This window comes from Aspergillus eucalypticola (assembly GCF_003184535.1).
Source record: "Aspergillus eucalypticola CBS 122712 chromosome Unknown BO83scaffold_12, whole genome shotgun sequence".
In the NCBI taxonomy this organism is placed as follows: domain Eukaryota; kingdom Fungi; phylum Ascomycota; class Eurotiomycetes; order Eurotiales; family Aspergillaceae; genus Aspergillus; species Aspergillus eucalypticola.
This window is the reverse complement of record NW_020290286.1, coordinates 756,353-775,785: the sequence shown is the minus strand read 5'-3', so window position 1 is coordinate 775,785 and position 19,433 is coordinate 756,353. Positions and strand designations below refer to the sequence as shown.

General features: G+C 54.0%; 7 protein-coding genes across 7 annotated transcripts; 4 read left to right on the top strand and 3 right to left on the bottom strand.

Moving 5' to 3' along the window:
- Positions 1–188: 188 nt before the first annotated feature.
- BO83DRAFT_35051 (uncharacterized protein) lies at positions 189–2,200 on the top strand. The gene has a single exon (XM_025528909.1). It carries the CDS (start codon positions 443–445, stop codon positions 2,096–2,098), a length of 1,656 nt encoding a protein of 551 aa, XP_025388311.1. The 5' UTR covers positions 189–442; the 3' UTR covers positions 2,099–2,200.
- Positions 2,201–2,430: 230 nt separating this feature from the next.
- BO83DRAFT_408308 (PIG-F family protein) lies at positions 2,431–3,576 on the bottom strand (the record flags this gene model as incomplete). The annotated part of the gene is made up of 3 exons (XM_025534030.1): positions 2,431–2,653; positions 2,723–3,009; positions 3,088–3,576. 3 exons carry the CDS (start codon positions 3,574–3,576, stop codon positions 2,509–2,511), a joined length of 921 nt encoding a protein of 306 aa, XP_025388310.1. The 3' UTR covers positions 2,431–2,508.
- A 457-nt stretch (positions 3,577–4,033) lies between these two features.
- Positions 4,034–7,302, bottom strand: BO83DRAFT_312955 (putative Rho GTPase activator (Sac7); the record flags this gene model as incomplete). The annotated part of the gene is made up of 3 exons (XM_025527540.1): positions 4,034–6,735; positions 6,792–6,944; positions 7,140–7,302. The coding sequence occupies 3 exons, from the start codon at positions 7,300–7,302 to the stop codon at positions 4,034–4,036; spliced, it is 3,018 nt and encodes a 1,005-aa protein (XP_025388309.1).
- Positions 7,303–10,617: 3,315 nt separating this feature from the next.
- Positions 10,618–11,429, top strand: tim9 (protein transporter TIM9). Its single transcript, XM_025531279.1, has 2 exons — positions 10,618–10,679; positions 10,745–11,429. The coding sequence occupies exon 2, from the start codon at positions 11,013–11,015 to the stop codon at positions 11,199–11,201; it is 189 nt and encodes a 62-aa protein (XP_025388308.1). The 5' UTR covers positions 10,618–10,679; positions 10,745–11,012; the 3' UTR covers positions 11,202–11,429.
- Positions 11,430–12,198: 769 nt separating this feature from the next.
- BO83DRAFT_378534 (bifunctional alcohol dehydrogenase/S-(hydroxymethyl)glutathione dehydrogenase) lies at positions 12,199–13,844 on the top strand. Its single transcript, XM_025531278.1, has 6 exons — positions 12,199–12,397; positions 12,464–12,478; positions 12,535–12,649; positions 12,697–12,832; positions 12,883–13,520; positions 13,570–13,844. Exons 1-6 carry the CDS (start codon positions 12,377–12,379, stop codon positions 13,782–13,784), a joined length of 1,140 nt encoding a protein of 379 aa, XP_025388307.1. The 5' UTR covers positions 12,199–12,376; the 3' UTR covers positions 13,785–13,844.
- Positions 13,845–14,315: 471 nt separating this feature from the next.
- BO83DRAFT_408305 (putative 1-aminocyclopropane-1-carboxylate deaminase) lies at positions 14,316–15,616 on the top strand (the record flags this gene model as incomplete). The annotated part of the gene is made up of 2 exons (XM_025534029.1): positions 14,316–14,332; positions 14,539–15,616. The coding sequence occupies 2 exons, from the start codon at positions 14,316–14,318 to the stop codon at positions 15,614–15,616; spliced, it is 1,095 nt and encodes a 364-aa protein (XP_025388306.1).
- Positions 15,617–15,789: 173 nt separating this feature from the next.
- Positions 15,790–17,438, bottom strand: BO83DRAFT_313159 (inositol-3-phosphate synthase INO1; the record flags this gene model as incomplete). Its single annotated transcript, XM_025527548.1, has 2 exons — positions 15,790–16,687; positions 16,735–17,438. The coding sequence occupies 2 exons, from the start codon at positions 17,436–17,438 to the stop codon at positions 15,790–15,792; spliced, it is 1,602 nt and encodes a 533-aa protein (XP_025388305.1).
- Positions 17,439–19,433: the final 1,995 nt, after the last annotated feature.

Below are 19,433 nucleotides of genomic sequence, written 5' to 3'. Positions count from 1 at the left end.
TATTACTCCATTTTATTTTTATTTTATTCTGCCACCTTCTTCTTCCCACTCTCGACTACTTCCTCTCTCCCCCCCCCTCCTGCTGACTCCTTGGCTTCATTCCTTCCGACACTCTATTCTATTTTCTTCTTCCAACCTATCGATCATGATTTGAGCCCTTTTGCCAAGGTCAGCTTCCCCCTCTGACATCCATCCTTCCAATGTGGATTCCCTGCTGATGCTGGTGCCCGCAGCCTCACTCCTTTAGATTCCCCTCCGCTTTTCAGCTGGTGGCTCTGCGCCTTGGCGTATATCCAATCGTTCCTTGTCCCTGTCTTCGTATCTGTCCTTACCGATCGCTTCGACTGTCTTCCCACCCCCTTGCGCTTTTGTATGCCATTGGACCGGTCTGCAGCGTGCATGTTTCATGTGTTGTCTATCCCTCTAAAGCCCAAGTTCCGACATGTCTGGTGCCAGTACAAGTACCACGCGAAGTGACTCCGCCCACAGTCGCATAGCTGACTCTCCAACTTCGGACCCTGCAGCTGCAGACGCTTGCTTTGATACTGCATTACCGCCCATGAGTTCCAAACAGATGGTCGTCTCCACGCGTCGTCCACCCCGTGCTTCCGAATCCTCCCTGATCGCTACTAACCTCCGCAACACCAATCGCGCCGTCGCTACCCTGCCATACACCCCCGGAACGACCACCCTTGCTCGCGGGCCCAGCACACATCGTCGTACCGGCAGCACCCTCAAGACCGTCATGCGGAAGATCTTCACCCGCAAAAGCCGCGGGCAGGAGGACGACGATTCCGCTGATTGTCGGTTCGGCAACCACAGTCCGCGATCGAATCAATCGCTTGACAAGCCGCAGCCGCTCTCCGGTTCGTGGAACGCCAAATCCACCAGTCCGTTGCAACAGGAACACGGGCCCGTCACCTCGTGGGAAGAGGCCCTGCGCAAGCTCGAACCGCAACCCCGCCGCCGACGGGCCACGCTGCCGAGCTTGATCTTTTCGGACGACGAATCTCGCGGTGCCCTGGAAGCGGTCGTGCATTCGGGCCGACCGACCAGTAGACGGGACAACAGTCCGCATGCTAACAGTGATCCGGATGAGGTCCGCCTCCGAGAGATGCGCCAGATCAAGCGTCGCTCCCGCAGCGCGACCGCCCTGCGCAGCATGGCCAAAGATCACCTGATGTCTCCCATTCAATGGCGTCGCCGCAGTCTGGAGTCGTACGCCGGATCGACTACCTTTGGCGCGGTCTCCGAGGCAGATGCATCGGAACGACCCCCAACTCGGACTACGGTCGCCAGTGCCCCCAAACCCACCACGGAGCCGTCCTTCCTGGATGGGCCGGATGAGGACGACGAGGAAGACGCACCAGAGGAGCCCATGCCCCAAATGGTGGGGACGCTAGTCAACTCATTACAACACGATGAGAATGTGACGCTGGAACAGCGACTGACCACCTTGGAGGTAAAATTGATCGACTTGGAATGTGCGATCGCACGCATACAGTCTGGGCGCAGTGAAACGCCGACCGAGCCGTCGGGACAGAGGAAACCGTCACCCCCGACGACACGGCACAAGCGCAAGCAATCGTCGGCCCAGTCGCCGTCGGGTAGTGATGAAACCCCGGGCGCCAAGTCGCCCGGCGGCGCCGATCGCCCGTCTAGCACGAGCACACTGCGCCCGAACCATCTCCACCGCTCGCGTACATTGCAGGCCCCGTCCTCCACGTCGCTGCACGAATGCAATACCATCTCCGTCGAACAGTATAGCGCACTCGTGATGTTGCTGCGCCGGGAGCAGTCTGCGCGACGCAATCTCGAGGAACAGGTGTCCAGTCTGCGGAGCGATGTCGAGCAACTCACGCGCGTGGCACGCGAATCCATGGGCATGGGTCCGATTTATCCCATCCCAATTGACGCGCATGATATTATGCGCATGCGGCAGACCCTGGGGCCGTCTCCAACCAACTCGAGGCCGCCGACGGAAAAGATCTCCCCGGACAGTGATTCCGAGGAGCGTCCGGAGCTCCCTCCGAAGGGAGACCTGTATAATCCGCGGTGGCCGTCGGCGCGACGCGTCGAAGTTGGCGGGATGATATGATGCCAACATTTATTCTTACTCTTCTATTCCCCTTCTCACCCTCCCTCTTCTCCTCTCTTATGACCATATCTGCTTCATACCCTCATTGGTTATTATTATTATTTTTTTTTTTTTTTTTTTTTTTTTTGAAAATGTTCTGCTTGTGGTTATGATATCCTGCATAAGATTGCGTGCATGAGTGATACTGTACATACCAATTGCTTTCATCTACGGACTGGCTGCCGGGCTGCAGCAATAGACTTATAGATCAATTGAAGGAAAAAAAAGTCATAAATATACAAACACCCACTAAGAAGAACATTAACAATTAAATCAATTAAGATATACTAAAACAGCTATACACGAAGCAACAACAACACCTGGATATCTACCCCCACAACCCAAACCATGCAATATGATAAACAACCTCCCTAATCAACCTTTTTAACATCCTCCCCCTCCTCAAACCTCACCCTCTTCCCAAACAACACCGACCTCCCCAACACCGAACCTAGCACAAAACCCACATACGCCCCGGTCAACAACGTAATCGGATACGCCTGCCACGGCCGATCCCTACACAATCCACCATTAGTACATACATCCCCAAACCACCCCTCCGGGAAAAGAAAGGAAGAAACATACCAATCCAGCGGCACCGGCACCGCCCCAAGCCACGCACCCACACAAGTCCCCAACGCCCCACCCCAAACAACATCCCCAGGCCTTTTGGCCCCCCACACCTCCTTCCAAACATTCCCATCGACACCATGAACATACACCAGCGCCAAGGACGAGAGAATAGCCATATGCGCCGCGCAGAGCACCGTCTGGGCATGGTGAGTCGTGAACGGCGCGCCGAAGAGAATGAGGAGGATGCTGAGGACGGGGGTGGCGAGGAGGGTTGTCAGAGTTAAGGACAGTAATGAAGCCTATTCATTCCATTGGTCAATATTTCGTTAGGATGAGAAATTTATATAGAGGTGGGGGGAGGGGGGGGAAGGACGTACAACAACCCGTCCACGAATAGCCGATGCAGTGGACGACGAGGACGAGGACGAGTCCTTTGTGCGGCGCCGGCCGACGCGGCCGGGACGGAGGATCACGTTTCCGTTCGTTCTTGATCCAGTGGTCGTGGCCGTGGTTGTGGACGATGCGCTGGAGGTAGCAGCAGTAGGGGTGGATGGGGATGTTGGTGTAGCTGCTGCGGTGGCGGCAGAGTCGGTGCCAGCGGCGGGAAGACAGATCATCACGTAGGCGACGTGCGCGAGAGCGAGGAAGGGCAATTGCTGGGCCATTTCGGAGACCGGGTCATTGACCAGCGCAGGGAATCGCGCGGCGAAGGCGGAGAGAAGCGCTGCTGGGTGGATGTAGGAGTAGGTGGTTGCGAGTTGGGTTGGGAGGATGTTCACCGGGGGTGCGGCGGGTTTGTTGGAGGTGTCCGGGGGCGCGGAGGCGGCGCTGTTGGTTGTGAGGGGGGAGGGGGGTGGAGAGGCCATTTTGATGGAGGGGCGATGGGCCTGAGGAGGGGAAGAGAGGGAGGGGAGAAGGAATTGGGGAGGTGGTGAGGTTGATTAGGAGCTGTGGAACGAAGAGATGCTTCGGAGGTGACGGAAGTGGAAGAGGAAGATTGGTTTTGTTTGGTTTGTTTGCATGGGTTAGTCTGGGGTCGTTAGTGCCTGAGGTGTCAGGGGATGTTACAGGTTTACTTTTGAAGATAGGCCATACAAGTCGGAAAACTCTACTATTCTGCAATAGTGTCATGTACCATACATAATCTACACCTATTTAAAACACATGGCACGCCATCCCACAAGCAATACATACATCATTCGTGACCCATAAGTGCATCAACGACAATCCTCATGGCAGCCTCAAGCCACCTGTGCGTGAATCATGTCGTCCATTTCCATATCCTAAACCACTTGACAAAGGAAAAAAATCAGAATTCTTCATCTATGACGGTACAGCAGGTCCTGGTCCAGCGTCCGTTCCCTCCGTCTCTACTGGTGGAGAGGCCACGGGCACGGCCATAGGCTCCTGCTTCTGCTCTAAACCAGGCACCGCAACAGGACTCTCTGGTGTCCGTGGTTCTTCAGGAATCGCCGGAGGCAGTCCTGAACCCGGCAGCGGAGAGACCGGTGAACTTAATTGCCCCTCTTTAGGATAGCTAGTCACGTCGATCGGAGCAGGTCGGTTTCGTAGACTATCCTTGCCAGATGGTGACAGCGTGTGGCTCGACACAGACAGGTCGGCTTCCGAATTTACAGGGCTTCGCGTCCGATCCCGCTCGGTGGACTCCTTCACACCATCTCGCACCTGTGCAACCTTGGCTTTGAACTTGCCAAACAGGCTGCGCTTCTCGGGTTCAACGAAAGAAGCGTCCTTGGCGGCCCCGTTGTTGCTGACTTCCGCGTCGAGACTCAGAGGTTGATAGGACGGATCGCTCGCAAATTGCTGCAGATCCGAGGGCGAGCTTCTGCTCGAGTGATGCCAACTGCCAATCGAGCTGGTGCTTCGGTCGGCACCGGGTGTGGTGGCCATGAGCGGTGGCGACGCAAGTCCCAAGCCAATGTGCTCGTTGCTGCGTTTGGACGAGCGCGGGAACCGCCAGCTGCGGCGATGCTCCTTGCGCTCCGCTCGCGCCGCATCATCAATAGGGTCAGCATCTGAGTAATCGGTGAACGATGATCGAGAGTTCATCGATGGAGTCCGTGAGCCATAAGGCCGCAGCGATGTGTCGCCCGCCTGCTGTCCACCTTCGTGCGGCAACAGCTGCTTCTCCGGCCTGCCTTCTCGTGGCGGGCTCAGATCATCAGAACTCCTAGTGTTAGGAGCTCGTGGCGTCGCTCCTCCAGCATCATTGTTGACCTCCGCGTGTCGGGAAGTATGCAGGATCGCTGCTAATCCAGTATCAGATGTCGCAGCCTGCAGCGACTGAGACGAGCTTTGCGCACTTTCACTCGCGCTGCCAGGGATTCGCTTCTTCTTCAAGCGGTTCGGCTGTCGCGGCTCTTTATGCTCACCACTTGGTGGTGGTGACTTGGAGAACAGACTCGAAAGCTTGCGTTCCCGCGTCGGCGTCACCACCGCCGGCGGGGGTGAAGCAGCTATGGGTGGCAGTCCTTCCCGCAGGATAGGCCTGTCACCGACAAGCTTCTCTGTACTCCCCTGTTCAGGGTGTGGGATAGGCCTTTCTGCCATCAGCCTCTCCGCAATGGGCGCCTGAGCGGGCTTTTGAGCGATGGGCTGCTGAACAACTGGCCTTTCGATAGTCGGCTGTACAACAGCTGGCTTCTCCACACTGGGGTGTGCCGTAGGCTTCCCCGTATCGCCAACCTCATTCCCATTTTCAAGCGCACTCTTTGGTACGGGCCCGTGTGTGGACGAGTGGACATAGACAATCCCAGTCCCTGGCTCTACCACCTCTGTTATGGAGCCTTGACCATTTGTGGGTGGCGGAGTGCCCTGAGCAGCCTGGTTAGGTGCAGGGCTCACCTGAACATTGGTCTGAGGCAACTCAGGTTGAGGTTGGGCGGCAATCTGGGTTCGGGGTGTAACCGGGGCTTCAGGAACCTGAGCCTGAGGCTGAGGAGCAACTTGGGGCTGAGGAGCAGGCTGATTTTGGGGAGCTTGGGGCTGAGTTTGAGGGGCAATCTGTGGTTGAGGAGCAGGCTGAGGTTGAGTAGGCTGGGGCTGAGGTTTAGGAGGCCGAGGAGTGTCCTCAGCAGGCGCAGGCGCACGGCTGGACGCCCGCGAGTGTTGCGCAGACGTGTGTGCCGATGAGTTGACCCCTGTGTTCTCCACCGCTCGTCCATATCGTGATGGAGGAATCACGGGCGTCATCTTGGACGGTAAAGTATTGCTGCGATGTACCCCAACACCGCCCAATGAGGTCGGTGTTGCAGGGCTTGCAGCATTGGAATTGCGCGAATTCTTCGATGAGACAGACACATTCCGGCGCAAACTTCCATACTTTCGGAAGCTCTCCGCACCGCCACTGGCACTCGACACCGAGCGTCGAACATTGGAATGAGTGGTGGGCCGGCGGGCCAGACCTCCTTCGACCTCCTTGACCGTCTGCTCATCGGCGGCGGTGCCGTTCATACCAAACAAAAAGTGGTCCTGGTTCTCAATCAGAAAAATGAGGACATCCTGACTCAACTTGTATTCGTCTGGAGACATGTCGTGCTGCGGATGCGACAACAATCCTGGTTGGAAGATGGCAGACAGATTGGCCGACGTCATGCGATTCTGATCCGACTTGGACGCAAAGACAGCCAGCAGGTCGAGAATGTAGAGCAACAGTTGTTTGTTCAACGGGGGCAGCTCGCGGATCAACTGCTGGTAAGCCGCGACCGCTTTAGCATGGTCGAAGGCCTCCGTTTCCGCGGGCGGGGCGTTGTTCTGAATTTGTTCCTGGACCTGTCGTTGATACGTGCGTAGGGGTTCGCGAAACCGTTCATAAAAGTCGAGCGGGACAATGGGTTCGGGCAGCTGGTTCAAATAGCGCCGAAGAACGTTCGCAGCATCATGCACAGTGTAGCCAGTCCAATCCAAGCCCTTTCCATACCGTTCGGGGGAGTCGAAGATTTCCTGAAGATCTTTGATGCGCTTTGCAGAGCCACTCAGACGGAAGATGCCCTCAACGTCGGTCGCTAGCGAGATATACGTTAGCACCGATCTTATCGCACGGCCAGCATGGTCGATATACCTTTCTCTTTTAGATAAACTCCACATTTTGCGACCACGATGGGGACGTATCCGTAGATGAAGCTCTCGCCGTTGTCGTTGGTGAGGGAAATGGCGACGTTGGCGTACTTAATGCTGACGTTGAGGGGGATGCCGAATATACCCTGGGGTTTCTCTGCATTTCGTTAGCATGTGTTGAAAGTAGAGTCCATCAAGCGCAACATTCAAGTAGCTAAGGAACTGCATGCTGCAAAAGGCGACTGGCGTCGATGCGATGGGATCCCACGGACGCCCCACGATCGCATCGCCGCCGACCTTCCCCGCAGCGCAGCAAACCCAACCCAAGATCCTAGTATACCACCACACATACCTTTTGGTTCCTCCTTTCTGGTATTTCTCTTGAATTGTCTCCACCAGGAAGCCAAATCACGTTTCGACGGCGGCGAGGTTGCGATAGTCTCAGGGGGGGCAGCGGTGGGTGGAAGCCGGTGCAGGGGATCGACACCCGGGTGCGACTTGCCGGTGGTAACCATAGTGGGCAGTGCGCGATGAAAATGAGGGTTCCAGACGAGATGCGACGTGCCTGCGAAGGTATAGAAATATAGCGACCGGACCAGACCCTGCTAATCCGAGGCCTCCGTCACCGCCCTTGTTGTTGGCGCGAGAAATTCCGGGGCTGGGAGGCGTGATCCCAAAATAGCACGAGGACTAGTCAGGCAGCGGATTTTAAGTGCCGCGCCGTCCGAAACACGTACAGTAGCAGGGAACCGGTAAAACAGACACTGGGAATTTTTCCGACGGTGGAGAGAAGAGATGGAAGACAGCGAAGGTGGGACAACGCACGAAGGAGGAAGACAGGGGAGATAGGGAGGGATGGAGTGAGAAATGAAAGGAGGTTAACAAGGGAACGCAGGAAGCCAGAGTAGATGTAGGAGAGAGAGGGGGGGGAAGATGGGGGCAGGCAGGCAGCGCTGGCAAGAACGAGACGAAGCAGGACAGGACACGAGCAAATCAACGAATGCCGGACTGTCCGTCAACGATGAACGGTTCGGTGGGGGGGAGAAGATGGTTGTGGTAAATGATGAGCAACAATAAGGACAATAAGGGAGTCTAGCAATCAGGAATGAACCTCAGGCTGAGAGGCTGATTTGGGGCCCTCCGACAGGGCGGATGGGACTGTGGTTGCGTGGGTGAGCAGCAGCAGAGATGCTTCTTGGCTGGTCTGGGGGTGAAACCAATGACCATCATCTGAACCAAGGAAATGCGAGAGCTGCAGTCAGATCGATAGATACTTCGGAGAGTTGGTCGTTGTCGTTGTAGATGGTGACGATGGTGGTGGTTGCTATGCGTGATGATGGGGGAGGTGGAGGGATGAATGAAGATGATTGTGGAGGAGACAGGAGAGACAGGAGGGAAATAATGGAAAGGATGGAGCAACCGACGGACAGCCAACCAGCCAAACTGCGTGACAACCGGACGAACAGGCTTGGAGGCGTGGTGCTGTAGGCGGGACCCAAAGGGGAAGACAGAGAGGTAAAAGAACAAGAAGAGGAATGACCAGTTCAGTCACCAGTTCATTCACCAGTCAGACTATGTATTTCTTCCTAGCAGCACCAGAACGAGGCAGTCAGAAGTAAAGGAAGGAATGAATGAATCCAAGATACGTAGTTAGAATAGAAATAGGATAGATGTGTCAATCAGAAATGGGAACGAGAAGGGGGAGAAAATGGGAAATTGAAAACACCCCCCGCCAAGCATGGAGATGGATTTGTTGCTCTTTTGGGAATTGAAGTTCTGGCAAGTGGCCCTGCTTGGGACCAGACCCCAGGGTTCCAGGGTTGATGGTTTGACCTCGACCAAACAGGTCCCTTTTTTTTTTGTGCCCTTTTTCCCTTATTTCCTTTGCTTATTTTCTCTTGTTATTTTTTAGAAACCCTTATTACGGAGTATTATCTACTAATTTTGCTTATTTTTAACCGCAATTCCCAATTCTTGTTTTTATTTCTTTTTTTTTTCTTTTGGGACTTGGTTCCTTCTCTGCTTATTATTTTTCCAGTTCCCTTCGGTTCTGGCCCTGGTTCTAGTCGACCCTCCGGCACACTAGCATGGGACACTAACTGGACCATTCTTCAATCATTCCGCTACGCTGGTTAGATTGCCCCAGTTCTAGCCAATTGCGTCAAGGCCCCTCTGAGACATGAGGCTATCCGGAGACCACACTCAAATGGACTCGCTCTCCATCCGGATAAGGATTCTCGAATGCAGAATACCCTCTCTCTCTCTCTCTCTCTCCCTCTTTGCCGACCGGGGATCCCCTCACTGGATGTGTGAATGAGTGACCCTTATTCCTGTTGACTCACTGTCGCCTCCTCATGACCGATCAGAAAACTATAAATTGAGAAGGGGAAAGATACTCTCCATTCCTCCAAGGCTGCTACTACTACGTTTACAACAAGGTATATAGGCTGCCTGTCGACCCGTCGGCTGCTCGTGGTTCTAGCTAAAAATATGGTCATGGACCCCCTGATGCAACCCTCACGGCGCTTCCCCTTGAAGCAGCGATGCCGCACCATCAGGGTCTTACCGCGGTTCTCCAACCATCAACTGATGTGGCTGTCATCCCAAACGGCCCGAGAGAAATGCTGACCCCGCGTCTAGTGGTTTAGTTCGGTCGTGGTGCGAGATTCGCTTGCCCGAACTAGTCCGTCAGCTGCCGATCTCAGGAGTGCAGTTCCAGGTGGCCACTCATCTATCTACAACAGCTTACCCACCAGGCTGTTGGGCTGGATCCCTCGCCAGGTTAATCGTAGGGCCGACTCTTCAGTAGCTCGACTTTGCACATACCGAATATAGGAACGTCCGGTGTGATGGTGAAATGAGGGGAAGCTTATGCCATTGATTGAATCATCACATTCAGTCTCAAACAACCAAGACTAAGCTTACTCTATGCACATATAACACATGGAATGTCCCCTGTTGGAGTGCGCGTAAGTCCCAAGACATGTATATACAGCTCTAGCTCAAGCGTGGTGTTAGATAAATGGGTCAATTTACGTAGGTATAAAAACAACAACCAACCAGAGATACTGCTATATGTTCACGACTATCATTGGAAGACAACATGCCCCTATCCGAGTGGCTGGTACCACATAATTTCTTGAGATAGGTGGCTTACTGGTCTGCTGATCTCGGTGGCACATCTTCCACGCAATCACCTACGGGACAGCAATATAGTTTTGTATACTGGGTCCGCTAGAAGTCAGCTAACAACTTGGCCAGCTCCATTCCAACAACCGACCCGTGCAAGCTCTGAGCATGATACACCGCAAAAGCAATGAAATCACCCCGACCACGATCCCACTAAGCTCCGGATTGGAATGTGGGATGGTTCTCCTCAGAACAAAACTTCCTAGATCCTTCGATCGAAGCCGGCTAAGACCTGTCGATTTCCTTAGAAGAATCCTCCAACAAGCACCAAAGGTGGCTCCTGCCCGAGTCATTGCGGTGGGAATCTAAAGAAGATCTTTGTCCTTCTGGGTTGCTTCTCGACGTTAATGGACCTCCGGTTGTGGACGGCGAACCATGGTTCTGGCGAATGGAAGTCTGGGGCCAGCTGGCCGTTGTGCTTTTTTTAACTTGCCCAAAGAATGGAACTGCGCCAGTTAGATTGTCCTGCTGTTTGCCGTTTTGGGATTGCCCTCGGTTTCGGCACTGGATGAGTCAGCACATTCACTCGCGGTCCGGTTCCGGTCACCTGATCGGAGTTGCATTGCGCACGTGATCATATCAGAGCCTGCGGTCCGTTGAGCAGCTCCGGAGCTACGGTCGTCATCACGACCCAGGCCTCTTGTTATCAACACTACCCTTTTTGATCAACCTAGCTTCAGCCCAATCACATCACAATGGAATCGTAAGCAGCTCACTTTGTCATCCCTTCTATCATAGGTTCCCCCGACGTGTACTGATAAGTCCCAGCCTCAACGCCTCTGAGCAGCGTGAGCTCGCCTCTCGCATGGAGAGACGCCAGATGAAGGAATTCATGACCGTACGTGAGACCTGAAATAAACAGACATCCTTTCGCGTCGAACTCGGATCCAACCTACACACCGTTCATACCTCCCTGACCTATCCAATTCCTCCCTCCGTCTATTATCATCCATCATCCATCATCCATCATCCATCATCCATCATCCATCTATATCATCCCTAGCTGGCCTTTTCAATTCTAATCTCATCTCCATAGATGTACTCCAAGCTCGTCCAGCGCTGCTTCGATGACTGCGTCAACGACTTCACCACCAAGTCCCTGATCAACCGCGAAGAGGGCTGTGTCCTGCGTTGTGTCGACAAGTTCATGAAGGGATCGGCTCGCCTGAACGAGCGGTTCCAGGAACAGAACCAGGCCATGATGATGCAGGGACAACAGCGGTAAACGGGAATTCAGCATGGGGTTCGGTTGCTTTGCTTTGCCTTGACTTTGGCGGTTTCTGTATAAAATATTAGAATTTTTGCAATGATGACATCCCCTAATGGCCGGCGATGGGCTCCGCTCGCTCTTGAGGAGCAGGTTTGGTTGCCGAGATCACAGTATGGAGGTATACTGTTGCTGCCGTGATTGTAATATATGGAATGAAATAGCATTGAGTAAACTGCTGATTAAAATGTATATGGGTAATTGTAGCATGTATCAGGAATAATGGATATGACTTTCACAGATAAGACAGTGGTGTAAACCTTATGAAGTCATCGTTTCTGCTTTCTCCGATTGTCCTTCTTCTCCAAAAGACGTGAGGGGATCACTCTCCAAGAATACTTCTACTGGAAGTCTAGCTACGAGCCTTGATGTAAGTAGTGACTGGAGCTGTGTTGATACAACGAGAATCAAACTTACCCGATCGGGACGCCGACAGTCAGCCGTCGGGTCTCTTGGCGTGCACGGGCCAAGAGAGCCGGAAAACATTACCTAACCGGGTTATGCCTGAGTCATCGCATCAAGTGTCCCAATGGAGTCATTCTGTACGCCAGACGAGTGACTATCTACATAGTTATCTTTCTCTACTAGAGGGATATCAAAAGAATGGAGCTCCCTTACGTGCCCTTGAATGCATTGAGACTACTTTGGCGGAGATTGACCCTCCATGATAGATAACGTATCCAGTAGCTCCAGTCATGGCCCACTGCAAACCGACAATACCGGGACCGAACCCTGCCCGCCACCCTCATACACAATCATGCGGAGGCATGAGGGGATGAATGGTTAGTGTATGCGAGATAAATGATGCAAGACGGAGGAATTGATGGTATCGGGATGTGTACCCGAAACCCGGGCATCTAGAATGTGCCCAGCAAACAGAGCAAAACAGAACAAAAAGGGAATGCCCCTCATGGCGCCCCTCTTCTACCCCCCTCGTGCTCCCCTCATCGGCCAACTCCACCGTCTTTGCCGACCCGACCACTCTGCTGCCAATTTATTGCTGGCTCAACCTCGAGCTTCATTCTTCCTCTTCTTTCATCCTTTCTTCCTTTTTCTCATCCTTTTTATTCCCTTGATTCCCTCTTCCGGTTCCTTCCGGTTCAGTGATTGCCACCATCTTTGCCTGATTCATCATGGCCAGCACTGTCGGACAGGTGAGTTTGTTTGTTCCAGCTCTAGCAACGACCAGCATTGACGTGTGTTTTGGCTAACTGTTCTAGACCATCACCTGCAAGGTAAGAAAGCACTCGAACAGTGACCTTTGCGATCCAGTATACCAACCAGTTTGTAGGCTGCCGTCGCCTGGGGCGCCGGAGAGCCTCTCTCCGTTGAGGACGTCGAAGTTGCTCCTCCCAAGGCCCACGAGGTCCGCATCCAGGTCCTTCACACTGGTGTTTGCCACACAGGTTGGTGATATGAAACAGCGGAATTGAAGCAAGGCTGACCGAGCCAGATGCCTACACTCTCTCCGGAAAGGACCCCGAAGGTGCTTTCCCCGTCGTTCTGGGTCACGAGGGTGCCGGTATCGTCGAGTCCGTCGGCGAGGGCGTCACCTCCGTGAAGCCCGGTGACTATGTCGTTGCTCTCTAGTAAGGAATACCATTTTGCAGTTGCAGACTGCGATTGCTAACGTTTGCAGCACCCCCGAGTGCCGTGAGTGCAAGTTCTGCAAGTCCGGCAAGACCAACCTCTGCGGTAAGATTCGTGCCACCCAGGGCAAGGGTGTGATGCCCGACGGCACCTCTCGCTTCAAGGCCCGCGGCAAGGATCTGCTGCACTTCATGGGTACCTCCACCTTCTCCCAGTACACCGTCGTGGCCGACATCTCCGTTGTCGCTGTGACCCCCAAGATCCCCACGGACCGTTCCTGCCTGCTTGGCTGCGGTATCACCACCGGTTACGGTGCGGCCGTTGTCACCGCCAAGGTGGAGGAGGGCTCCAACATTGCCGTCTTCGGTGCCGGCTGTGTCGGTCTCTCGGTCATCCAGGGCGCGGTGAAGAACAAGGCTGGCCGCATCATCGTGGTCGATGTCAACGACGGCAAGGAGGCGTGGGCCCGCAAGTTCGGCGCCACGGACTTTGTCAACCCCACCAAGCTGGGTGGCAAGACCATCCAGGAGCAGCTGATTGAGATGACGGACGGCGGTTGCGACTACACTTTCGACTGCACTGGTAACGTGGGTGTGATGCGGGCTGCCCTGGAGGCGTGCCACAAGGGATGGGGTGAGAGTATCATCATCGGTGTTGCTGCTGCTGGCCAGGAGATCTCCACTCGCCGTGAGTTTTTTCAGTGTCTAAAAAATGGCACCATGCTAACTGATTGCAGCATTCCAACTGGTCACTGGCCGTGTGTGGAAGGGATGCGCCTTTGGTGGTATCAAGGGCCGCACGCAGCTTCCGGGATTGGTTGACGACTACCTGAACGGACAGCTGAAGGTGGACGAGTTCATTACGCACCGCGAGAAGCTGTCCGAGATTAACAAGGCGTTTGAGCAGATGAAGGCGGGCGACTGTGTTCGCTGCGTTGTTGACCTGTCATAATTCTGTCATAATGTACACTGATGATAATCAACGAAAAAAAATTCACGAGTTAGCTGTTAAGTGTATAAATATATGTAGCAGTCTCAAAGGTCTATATATAGGCAGTAAGTAGTCTCCAAGGTCCTCATTGTAGAATATTAGGACCTTGCGGTTTACAATGCACAACATTGTTTGCAGCAAGTTAACACCACTGCAAGTACGGAGGTACACGGGAAAGACGAAACACGCTGATCATAACCCCTCACCTCACTACTACACTACTAGCCACCTACTTGTCCTTGACTACTCTTAGTATATGTACTACGACAGCTCCACAACAGATACCCCCTATCTAATCAGTAAGTACCACTATCACTATCAGTATCACGATATCGGAGGACCATCCGCTAGTCAGACACATACCAAGATAATCTTATCGTCGCCCGCGATAATCACCTCATCCAAACAAATACAGTAGTTTAAATCATACTACCTATACTGCATGCAGTACGGGCAACTTCCGAGCAAAGAGACGCTTAAACTCGGCAATTAATGCCATCAGAAGAGGGGTAAATGAGTAGATCGGCCTCCGGGATCGGATTGCTCCTTATAGGTACCTACTATCTAGTGCTAGTAAGTACCGTGTATATATATACTTCCGTTACCACCGCCACCACTACCATCTACTTCCACCATCTCAAATAAACTCAAATAACCTACTTGAACACTGTCAACCCACTACTACTCAAAATGACCATCCAAACCCCAACCAAAGACCCCTCTCCCTCCCACCCCCCTTCAGCACCATCCCCCGCCACCAACTAACCTTCGGCCCATCCCCGATCCACGCCCTCCCACTAATCACCGCGGCCCTAACCCCCCCAACACCTCAGAGTACCACAATGATCTACGCCAAACGCGACGACCTCTCCTCCCCCCTGGCATCCGGCGGGGGCAACAAGACCCGCAAACTGGAATACCTCATCCCGGACGCCCTGTCCCAAAACTCCACAACCCTCATCTCGATCGGGGGAATCCAATCCAACCATACCCGCCAAGTAGCCGCAGCCGCCACCGTGACCGGGCTAAAATGCCGAGTAATCCAAGAAGACTGGGTGCCCTGGAGTGATCCCCACTACAGCAAAGTGGGCAACATCCAGCTCTCGCGCCTCATGGGCGCGGACGTACGGCTTGACCCATCTGGATTCGGGATCGAGCATAAATCCACTCTGAAGAAGTTGGAAGAGGAGTGTATCGCGAACGGGGAGAAGCCGTATTACATCCCTGCGGGGGCGTCGGATCACCCGTTGGGTGGGCTGGGGTTCGCGCGGTGGGCGTTTGAGGTGCGGGCGCAGGAGAAGGAGATCGGGGTGGAGTTTGGGACGGTGGTGGTTTGTGCGGTGACGGGGAGTACGATGGCCGGGATGGTGGCGGGGTTTAAGTTGTTGGAGAAGTTGGATCGGGAGAGTGGCAGTGGGAGGGGGAGGACGAGGGTGGTGGGGATTGATGCGAGTGCGAAGCCGAAGGAGACGAGGGAGCAGGTGTTGAGGATTGCGAAGGAGACGGCGGAGAGGATTGGATTGGGGAGGGAGGGGGTGACGGAGGAGGATGTCGAGTTGTGGGAGGAGTGGCATGGGGGTGTTTATGGCGTGCCGGATAAGAGGACGTGGGAGGCAATTGAGTTTGCGGCGAAGACGGAGGCGTTTATTACGGATCCGGTGTATGAGGGCAAGAGTTTTGCGGGGATGATGGATTTGGTGAAGAGGGGGGAGATTCAGGGGAATATCCTGTTTGCGCATTTGGGTGGGCAGTTGGCGTTGAATGCGTATTCGGATTTGGGGAAGACGCAGTAGATAACTCTTACGGGGTGAGAGATATACGAGTGCCAGTTGTCATACAACGATAGTGTGAAGAAGGATATAGTACGAATGATAACTATTGATATTCAAAGAGTGACTGTAGTTGGCTAACAATGGTAAAGGTGGTCAACGCCTAGCATTACGGCTAAGCACGTACTAGGGTTGGTCTAGAACAGCTTGTGCTCCAGGGTCATCTCCGATTCAGGCTGCAGTCCAACACACGCCCGGAAGATGTTGGTCAGGGCACTGCGCTGCTTGGTGAGCGAGTTGACCACCGGAGTGCCCGGAGGAGTCAGAGGAGCCTTGAGCATGTAGCTCAGCACGCTGAGCACGCTGTGGAAGCCCTTGTACTCGGCCGCCTCGTCCGCCTTCCAGCTGATGCGAGTCATCATCTCGGCAATCAGCACCAGGTCAATGATCAAGGGCGACGCCAGCAGAGAGTCCTCGCAGATGTTGAACAGACTGATGGTCTGGTGGCCACCCATGAAGATCTCCGCGTAGTACTCGTCGAGCGCGCGCTTGTTGTCGCCCACCGCAGGCATGTACTTGATCACCACGGTGTGGTCGGGGTGCTCGTCCTTGGCGTAGAGGATCTGGTTGGCCGCGACCATGTCGTCCACCACGTTGGACTTGGAGATCTCCTTGGACCGGAACTGCTTCTGGGAGCTCAAGTTCTTGCCGTCGTTGTTACCCAAGTGGTTGTAGCTGGCAATCGAGGTGAGCTTGATACCGGCGTTGATCAAAAAGTCAACCAGAGCCGACTTCATCTTGGTCTGGCCCGACTTGAAGTCGTCTCCGCCAATGAAGGCCTTGTGCTGCTCAGCCAACTGGATCGCACCAGGGACGAAGGTGTTCTGGGGAGAGCCGTTGATGAAGGGAACCTTGTCCAGGATACAGGCCACCGCAAAGACAGTGGACGGGGACACCTCCAAGTGGCCGGTCTTGATAGCGTTGAGCAGGTTGTCGGCCGTGTCATTGACGCCAGGCAGAATGTCGGCGTAACGCTCGGTGTTGGCAGTCCACATCACGATGACCTTGTCGAGGCCGTTCTGCGCCTTGAAGTCGCTGTTTGGGTCAGTGAGGAAGCAACAATTACACCACAGCAAACTCACCGAATGTCCTGCTGGATTTTCTCAACGTGAGCCCAGCATGCCTTGGAGCCCTCGAGCACATTGTCGGCCCGGTCCTCCTGGTTGGCAGCGATAAAGTCCGGGTAGTAGATACTAGGCAGGGGCTTCATCTCAGCCATCTCCTTACGAACCTGCTGCTTGAGGGCAGGCTCCAGAACCTGGGCACGGTCCATGGAATCGGCAAGGTTCATGCTGCTAATGTCCCAACCACCAATAGCGAGATCATTGGGGTGGACCATGGGCAGCATGTCGTGGAAAGGAATGTTGATCTCCTCACCGGTCTTGGCGTCAGTACCGAGCTTGATGGTGGAACCCATGACCACAGAGCCGTAGTAGTTGGAGGCGCGCATGCCCTCGCGGGTCTCCCATTCGAGACCCCGGCGGTTGGCAAGAAGACCTGCGGTCACGGTGGAACCATTGTTACCACCCCAGCCGACCATCATGACACCCACCTTGCCCACCTTGCGGTCGACCTTGAAGTGGTAGTTGGTGGCCTTGGGAGTGGCAACGAGCTTGTTGTCGGCAGTGCGGGTGATATCAGTGGTATGGTAAGCATACTGGCTTCTGATTTCATTGTCGGTGTACACGACGTTGGGCGAGTTGACGGTAAACAAAGGAGCGTTGGCACGAGCGGACCCGTTCACGGCGCCATTGGCAGCAACATCCGAGCTTGCGTGGGGAGCCATTGTTCACAGTTGACAGACGATTGGCGTGCGAGATAGATAATACGAGTGTTCAGACTGCGAGTTGTTTACTGGACGTATAATGCGTAGTCCGGTGCCCCACCACGGTTGGATGAGCGCCGGCCGTTGAACGGGTGGTGCCGCCTGAAGAAAAGTAGACAGATTAGCCATGAGAGGTCTCTGGAAGGTGGGTTTTCTTGAGGGAAGGTCCAATTGCTGTTCTTGGAGCATTGGGGGGTTATTGGGATAGGGGCAGCCATCACCGGGAGATCGCGGAGAATGGTGGGGAACTTACGAGTTAAGAAGTGTAGCGAAAATTTTGACGGTTTTTATCAGACCACGCCTCAGAGAGTGTGATCAAAGATTGAATTGAACGACTTGAAGACGATTGCTAACGAACTGAAGGTTTTTGATGGGTGGTAGAAGGAGGAAGGGTCGAGGGAAGCGAGGAGGGAACGGTACTTATACGGCGGGTCACGTTGCTGACCGTATCCGGATCCAAACTGCTCCGCACCCCCAACCAGCTCAACAGTGCACTAGCCCGCCTTCCTGGCAAATGACAGGCTTCAGGGACTGTCTAGCGAGATGTTGACTTCCGAGTGCCGGCGTAAAAGCGTAAAAGGTCAACCACAACCAGCGCATCCCACAAATGACAATTGCGGTGAGCAAATCGTGTCCATGTCTTCCGGGTACTTCAATGAGTTTGACTGGTGAATGAGAGGCTAGCCATTGCGACAGAGTGAATGTGGCTTACGGACCGTGACTTTTCAATACATTGAATCTATTCCTTCCGGCTCAAAATGGCCATTCCGCCATACAAATCTGCTATAATCTGGCAGTATCTCGATAAAACCCCGCTCTGCCGTTCCCGGCATTGGCCTGCCGCTAGCCCATGAACGACGAGATAGGATTGTGGGTGCCATAATTCCCAGGAGAGAGCAAGCAGCGGTGTCCCAACTTTGGGACAAAGACAGACTTGAACTCAGGACAGGCAATGGACTCCCCAGGCTGGGGACGGAATGTGGCCTGGGCTCCATCCATCATCGATAGTGGGTCGTTTAGGCAGTGGGAGTCGCGGGGCTCCGCCCGCGAATCGCGATAATGGCAGTTCATTGCCGACGCTGACACCAGACTAGAGCTGAGATTGGTGCGAGTCCATAATAGAAAATGTAAGCCAGAAATCTGCTTTCATGGATCAAGAGTAGTCAAAAAAAGGAAATTGACCGATACAAGTCGGAATTGCTGCTGGCACGAAGCTCGACAAGAAAGCTCTCGTGGTGTGCGGGCAGGGGGAGCAGCGGAGAGCTCGGCAGACGAGCCGTGGTAGAATATCACAACCCCTGGACTATCCATCGGTAATGCGTGCATAACGGCCCAACAGGATTGCTGCCTAGATTGTGAAAGGGAAACTAGCTAATAGCTATACGTGCTTGTCTCCACCATGCGCTGTGTGTGTGTGCCAGTGTGGTGTTCCAATGACTGTGTGTAATTTAGTAGGTAGGGTTCAAGCTAAGCACACCAATCATGATGCTCTTCTGCAACGCTGCCGTTTACAACAATCATGTGATAGCGCCCGCTGCAAGGTCCTCAGGCAACACGGCACCCAGAGGATAGGAACGCAGCCTCAGGCTGTCCATCGGCCGTGGGATTGGCGGAGGGCGGGAAACATTCGGGCAGAGACTCGGCTAGACCTTCGGCTCGGCAAGAAAAACTAACCGACTCAAACGCCATGGGCTGACGACGAGCGACTGCGACTCAAGTGTCAGACAGTGAGAGATCCGCTTGACGCGCAGATTATATAGTCAGACCACAATAGATCCATCATCCAGGAGCGGTCCCATTGAAAGTTTTTGCGTTTAGCTTATAGTGCTGTATACGGAGTAGAGCTTGTGCAGAGCACTGCACCAGTACTCCGTACACACTACGGAGTACACAGTCCTACTACTAGAGGGATATTGTCCGCCAATCGGACTCAAAACAGCGGCCGTGCATATTCCG